Source organism: Chanos chanos, chromosome 10 (genome assembly GCF_902362185.1).
Source record: "Chanos chanos chromosome 10, fChaCha1.1, whole genome shotgun sequence".
NCBI classification, from domain to species: domain Eukaryota; kingdom Metazoa; phylum Chordata; class Actinopteri; order Gonorynchiformes; family Chanidae; genus Chanos; species Chanos chanos.
In genome coordinates, this window is record NC_044504.1 from 21,050,239 (window position 1) to 21,058,215 (window position 7,977).

General features: G+C 38.9%; 1 protein-coding gene across 1 annotated transcript; it reads right to left on the reverse strand.

Moving 5' to 3' along the window:
- Positions 1 to 306: 306 nt before the first annotated feature.
- On the reverse strand, positions 307 to 7,816 carry LOC115823422 (cathepsin L-like). The gene is given in 6 exon segments (XM_030787471.1): positions 307 to 356; positions 359 to 396; positions 6,618 to 6,636; positions 6,882 to 7,047; positions 7,336 to 7,527; positions 7,638 to 7,816. Coding segments are annotated over 6 exon segments (639 nt in total). The 5' UTR covers positions 7,812 to 7,816.
- Between the last annotated feature and the right edge of the window lie 161 nt (positions 7,817 to 7,977).

Below are 7,977 nucleotides of genomic sequence, written 5' to 3' on the forward strand. Positions count from 1 at the left end.
TACATTGAACTTGTCTTCATACCAAAGGATAGCTCACACCAGTAGCAGTTCAACTCTAGATGTCTTATATAACCCTTCTCTCTTCAGCTAGCGGTCCAGATGAATATGTGCTATGACCCACAGCCGTGTTACTTCACTTTCTAAGGTACTTCAAGCCCACATCATTGTTCTCCCTGTATTTCTTAGAGTTACATAATCTCTTTAGCATGTCCATAAAAAGGCCCCACACATTCCATCAGAACACCCTGCTGTGCTGTGTCAGGTCTGCTTCTCTCCTTTTTTTTCCTAGTTTCTTTTCATATATTATCACCTGTTCTTCACCAACCAGTAGTCCTGTCCATCCTCCGTGTTTATCACACAGTCAGCACACCATGGTCAAAGTGAAGTTTAGAGCTGCTTTTAAAGGAAATGAACAGATAAGCTGTGATTAAAAAGGAGCTTCTTCAGATTTTGGCTTCATAGCAAATGCAGCAATCTCTCTTTCTGAAGTTCCATAAACTTCAGGGTACATGATTTTTAAAGTTGATAGATTAGCACCAATGAGATTTGCCTTAGCACTTTAAATTGACAGGTCTTCAAAAACTGCCTCTAGATCTGATACCCTCAGGTTCTATGTGGTAAAACATGACCTGAGTCGTAGAATTGGAGGGAGTGACCTGATTGGCGGAATTGGAGGGAGTGGCTGACATCAGTGGAAACAGACACAGATCTTACAGTCTCTTCTAGGGCATCTACATCCAGTCACATAACAAAAGTAGGTGTCCCCAAATATTTTTGGATTGTAATGACACAGCCTTTCTTACCAATCCAAAAACAACAACAACAACAACAATAAACAAAGAATTCACTGATTTGACACAATGCACTATTTTTCAGTCAAGATGTCAGATCAGAGTCCAACAACCTTTTTAAAGTAATTCAGGAAGAATGGTATGGGAATGTGTCCGGTTTAACTGTTTCATGTCACTTTAAAAATCTCTTCTTGCACTACAGGTATCTCTGAAGCCCCTCAGTTCTCCCTGTATTGGAAAATGATTTAGTTCTAGAAAAGGTTTGGGCTGTGGAGAAGGCTTGCCCGAGCCTCCAAGGGCAGGAGTCTTCTACATCAAAACCTCCTTCTCCACTGACATATGCAAAGCTGTTGGCTATCCAAACATTGCTGCTCAGTTAGAGACACTATATATGAAGAGCTGATTAATACCATGTCAGTCAAGTAGTTCAGTATGTTATGGACCGGAACCTGTTGGTGGTTTGAGAGTCAGGTGAATTTAGTCTGGGTCTCACTCCTCAGTAGACCTGTAGATTTTCCTCATAAACCACTGCAGCAATTTCATACAATTATAATACAGGAATTAACTAATTTACCTACGAATTAGATTAAATTAACGTAACTAACTGGTAACTATTTTGACACTCAGTTTGGCTACGGAGGCCACAACCTCCTTGGCCAGTCCAGACCACACTGGCTTCATCCAGTCCCCTTTTGACCTGTCTGTGTATTTTCTGCTGATGTTTATGGTAATATCTTTAAGCCACAATGAAGGATTTAGGTTGGTCTGACTGTGCTGGGTTTGCATAAAACTCTGTGACAGGTTTTAATTGGGTGCTTGTCGCAGATTCGTTAAACCGAATGCTTGCCAATCAAATTATATTGAATTTTTGGAATAAAGCAGGTGAAATAGTGGAACATCTGTTAGAGAGAACTGCATGTGCCATATGTTCCTTTTTTTTGCAATATGGATATTATACTTTGATAATGATATAATGACATAATATACGATCTGTTTGCATACTGGTCAAACAGAAATACTTTAAATGCCTCAAATGACATTGAAAATGGACACCAACACCAAAGAAGAGCCCCTGTTAACAGTCTGGCATTTTCAGTGTTAACCTGTGAGGAACAGCAGTCAACACTTCCAAGTGATAAACTGTCTGTCTCTAATGGACAAAATGAAAAGATACACAAAAATAAAGGTTTCTCAAAGACTGTTTTAAAAAAACATAGAACATCACCGGGCATCATTATTCGTTGTCATATATCTGACACTGTAGTGAGTAATGCAGTGAAAGTAATGCAGCACAAACACACATTTCTATTTATTTATGTTGTTCAACCACCACTGTGAGGCAAACCACCCTGTGTAGGCGAGAACTAGTTTGTAAGGCTTGTCGTGCCAAGGGTATAGGAAAATTCTGGTCAGTTGTTCACTGTGAATATTTAACTTAATCTAAATATGATTTTGCTGTGACCATAGCCTTATTTCAGAACCTGAACCCAGTGAAATTACAATTATTTTGAAAAAGTCTGTTTACAGCTCAGCGCCCTGAACACTGAACCCAGAAATTATTCAGAATATACAGCTGATTAATACCATGTCAGCAAAGTAGTTTATGAGGCCCCTCTCCTAATAAATCAACACTACATATACTGAAGATTGTTGATTGTGATGTGTTTTGTATTTTTTTATAGATTGAACACAACATTTCTTACATCATATTTTCACACACACCACACCTAAATGGCTTCTAATCTGATTTTCACACACCACACCTACTGCAAGTGTGTGAAAATGGGTGTGTAATTCTGAAACCCTTCCACTGACGTGTAAGAGAATTTTCTACACTACAAAATGTGAAAGAATTCAATATTATGTTACTATAACTATAGTTTTAGTGTTGAATGTGTCAGTGCTCTCTGTGTGTGTTTGAATGCATTTCAGATCTTCATGAATCTTGAATCTTGAATCATTGTCTATCATAGCAGGCAGTTGATCACAGTGTTAATCAATCAGCTGTTATATCAGGTGTGGTAGCACAATGCTTAGAAAACAAACATGTGTAGGATCTTGAGGAAGAGATTTAAAACTACTGTCTTAGAGCGAGCTTAAAAAGATTATATATATATATATATATATATATGTATATATATATATATATATATATATATATATATATATATATATATATATATACACATAAAATATATGTGTGCACATATCTATCTATAATATGCACATATATTATATAGTATACAGTGTGTGTGTGTGTGTGTGTGTGTGTGTGTGTGTGTGTGTGTACACACACATACACAACTGGTCAAAAGTTTTAGAACACCTCCATTTTTCCAGGTTTTATTGAAATTTATGCAGTTTAATGTCTCAATGTACTCTGAAATTAAAGCATAGAACACAAAAAAAAACAATTGGAGATAAAAAAAAGAAATCATGGAATTTTTCTGTTTAACACAATTTAATCTAAATTTTTGACTCATCAAAATAGACACCTTTTGCAGATGTAACAGCTGAGCATATTCGTGGCATTCTTTCTACAATGGAACTCAAATATTGTTCTGAATGTTCTTCACAACACTGTTGCAGAAGTTCCCACAAATGTGTTGCACTTGTTGGTTGCTTAACTTTCACCCCTCTGTCCACTTCATCCCAAACCAGCTCAATGGGGTTGATGTCTGGAGACTGTGCTTGCCACTCCATGATTTGAAGCCTACTGTCTTGCTCTTTACTTCAAAGGTAGTTCTGATATAGTGTGGAGGTATGTTTTGGTTCATTATCTTGCTGTAGGACGAACCCCTGACCAACTAGACGTAGACCAGAGGGTGTTGCATGGCGCTGCAAAAGCCCTTTTGGTTCAGGGTGCCAGTCACTATGTGCAAGCCGCCTACTCTGGATCCAGTAGGCGGCTTCCTCCTCCATGTTTGACAACTGGTGTCACACACAGAGGAACAATCCTTTCACCTACTTGACAGCGTATAAAAACCCTACGTGATGAACCAAAGATTTAATTCATCGGTCCATAAGACCTTCTTCCAGTCTTCAGTAGTCCACTGCCGGTGTTTCATGGGCCAGGAAAGCCTCTTCTTCTTATTTTGCCATTTTAGCAATGGCTTTCTTACTGCCACTCGACCTGTCAAACCTGCAGCTCAAAGTCCTCTCTTCACAGTTGAAACTGAGATTTGCTTACTTCAATCACTGTTAAGCTGGGCTTGAAGCTGTTGTCCTGGGAGGTGCCTGCCACGCAAGCTGTTCACTCTCAGAAACTTGTCTTCTGATTCAGTTGTGCCGTTGGGTCTGCCAGACCTCTTCTGTCAGAGTTTCCTCCAGTTTCCAAATGGCCTTTGATGGTGTAGGAAACTGTATGCACTGACACCTTGGCTTTCTTTGCAATTTCTCTAAAGGCAAGACCTACATTTGTAAGGGTTATAATGATCTGTCTGTCTTCCTTTGTTAATTGCCTTTTTCTTGCCATTATGATAGCAATATACTACTTCCTGCAGCGCAGTCTTGTTCAAATAATGCTTCAGAGGGTGTAGTAACACAGTCCGTTCTAACATTGCTTTTATACAGACAAAGGGTTTTGGCAACCTGAACTTTTTTTTTTCAACCTCTTGCAGATTAACTGCTTACTTTTGTTCCATTTTGGGTCATTCACTAGGCATGAACTGCTTAAATTTCAATAAAACTGGAAAAATTGGGGTGTTCTAAAACTTTTGATAGGTAGTGTATATATACATATAGTGTTTGTGTGTGTGTGTGTGTGTGTGTGTGTATACACACACAATATGTATATTTGTCATGCTGGTGGTGTGGTGCAGGACCCAAGTGCAAGACACGATGATGGAGGTGACAAAACGGAGGACTTTACTGACAAAATAAAGATGAAAATACAAGTGCAAAACAGGAACAAAAACCGATAACAAAAGGTGCAGCATAACAGAGTGCAAAATACACAAACAACGATAGACAAAGGACAAGGCAAACACTAGGGCTTAAATACAGAGGGAGAACTAAACAGGGCAAAACAGGATTGGTTGAAATTAACGAGGTTAATAATGAGACAAACAGGAACAGGTGAGGGGCGGAGACAGACAGAACAACAGCACAAAGACCGAACAAAGCAAAATGGAGGTGCAGGCCGTGACAATATTGTCGTGCCAGTGGTAAAGGGAAATTCTGGTTATCACTAGAAGCGCCGAGCGCCGGTCATTTGACCACTGTGACGTCTTACTAGAAGCGCCGTGCTGGTTTGACCTACTTATACTTATAAAAATTAAATCTTTGCACTCGGTCAAATTTCAGGACCGTCCTTCCATGACTTTTCCTAGATTTGTGCATTTTATCACCCAGTATCCTTAAATTTTCGAAATCACCCCGGTACAAGCTAATTTAAAGCTATTTTGCTTCTAATTCTGTGAACCTTCTATCAGCCTCGCGTTCGGCCATGTTGTTTCCTGCCTTTCAAGGCCGCGATTCCCTTTTCTCGCAGCAGATGGCGCAAGGGCTCGCTCGTACTAGTTTTCTGTCTTTTTATATATGTATATTAATATATATAAAACCCTAATATATATAGAGAGAGAGAGAGAGAGAAAGAGAGAGAGAGAGAGAGAGAGAGAGAGATATCAGGGTTTTATATATATATATATATATCGAGAGTTATAAGAGTCATAAATTAATATTACATAATGTGCAAAAATGACGACAGTTTAATAACTATGAAGCGCATTTTTGTTTCATTGGGCGTATCAATTGTCACTGATTTTTGCACTAGCCTACTTGAACCATGCGTAATTAGCCATCATATGACTGATAGTTCGTGTGTAAACTATGGTAAGCTTTATTCTCATGTCATGACATTACATTATTTTAGAGCTGCAAAAATAATTTACAGTATTAAAATGCAAATGTTTTGTAAAGCGGATAAACATACAATAAACGCATTTTTGTTTCACGTACAGTTTTGGTTCACTGTGAATATTAGACTTAATACTAATATCACTTAGCTGTAACCATAACCTTATTTCAGAACCTGAACCCAGTGAAATTACAGTTATTCTGAAAAACTCTATAGCTCAGCGTTCTGTACCTAGATATTATTCTAAATAACTCTTCATCATTCTGAACATATATTAAATAATAGCATTAAAGTAGCAAGTACAATAATACTCTTCGAATTCAGTACCTTCAGCTAAGTTTCTGGATCCCCACATTCAGCAACTTGGAAATAATTTATCACATACTCCAAGAGTGGGAAAATGAACATACACGTTTATTACAGCGATCAAATTCAAATGGTACAGAATGAATCTAATGTTGAATAAGTTGTGATTCAGGTGGAATTTAGGCACATCCGCTACCCACACATACATACAACAGCATCTAAACTGCTCACAAGAAGACAAACAACTACGCGAGTATGAGGCATTACTCACGAAGAGGCATGCCTGACAAAAAAGAACTATCTGAGTGATGTTCTAGTGGAGTTACTTACACACAAAAGGGAGTTACTTACACACGCACACACACAAACGCACACACGCGCACACACACACACGCACATGCACACACATGCACATGCAGCTGTCAAAAGTATTCATTTATTGTTATGCCAAGGCTTACAACAACTTTTCTTTTTAAAAAACCTTTTTCAGAAATAGCATCTATACATAAAGTAAAACACTGCTGATTTTCCTGTTTGTGGCATTCTCTTTTTCACTATATTTTATCAACTGTTTTTCACCAACCTTTAGTCTCTCTCACAAAGTCACCAGCCAGACATACCATATCCCACAACCAGCACAACACAGGTTATTGCTGCTACACCTTGGCTCATTGTAGACACCTACAATCAATAAAACATAAATCCACCAACTAACTGACCATTCTAACCTTTTAAAGAGATAACTCTACTATTTCCACCAGCTCATTAATTTTAGACCAAATCTAAAAAAAAAGTAATTTAGTTGTAATATAATGTATTTTCAAAGCTTTTTCTCTAACAAAGCTTTCATTTATTTGCTCTGTACATGGTATAATAGACAATATGTGTGATACTTCTTATATCAAGACTGGTTCTCCAAATGTTACCAGATTTATAGAACTGGAAGGAGCGGCGGCTAACGTCAATGGCTACAGACACAGGTCCCACAGTGCCAACAGCCCGCTGCAGGGCCTTCTCATTCCCACTGGCCACGTTAACAAACCCACGGCAGGTCGCCCCAACAGCACTGGAATTAAAGCGGCAATGGAAGTCCTGTGTGGGGAGATTTAGAGAGAGTGATTATTTAGGTTACAACCTCATCACACTATCAGTGTAGCTCTGTTCGAGACTAAAGTGAGAGACAATTGATTTCCCCCCATGTTCTTATGAGAACATTTGTACTGCATTTATTTAGAACCTGAAAAAGCCATATGTCTGAGAATTGTTGATATTGTTGATCTTATTGATCCCTTGCCTATGACAACTGTGATCTCCAGAAGGCATGTAAGTCAGGAGTGAATAAGTTAAGTGGTGACTGTATCCTCTAGGGTGAGCACTTACCTGGGCCTCATAAGGTTAAGAGTGCACAGTGTCCAGACCTCCATTGGCTTTGATATATTTAAAGGCCCAACTCATCAAACCACCTCTGCATCCTTTATTCCCATAAGGCCTTGAACAATCCACCAGTTGCTGCTCGCTTAGCGACACCAGCTTACCAGTCTTCCTGAACATCTGGCCCTCAAGAGCTCCTGTCTGATAGAGCAAGGGAAGAGAAAGGCATGATAAATATGTTAAATCTGAAAACGCTTACAGACAGAGTTAGATTCTGCCCAATTCTGTTTCTCTTTCTTTCTATCCCTCACCGCACTGAAGGCCCAGCAGGATCCACACTGTCCTTGGTCTTTGACAGGAGTGACATAGCCTTTAGTCCTCCAGTCCACACTGTTAGGGACTGGTGAAGCTGCCTGGTCAACAACGGTTACTTCATCGTGGGACTTCATGCTCTCGGGAAAGCTCAGGCACCCCTTAACGAACATTTCTCTGTACTCCTGGTTATCTTGTGACCAACATTAAATTACTCAATTTAAATGAACAGAACTGAAATTTGGTTTCCAAGAAACCAATGTGTAAAGAATACATTAAAATCATCTGTGCATTTTGGTGAAAAGAAACCATGACATGGTTATTCTGCTGCTTTAAGTC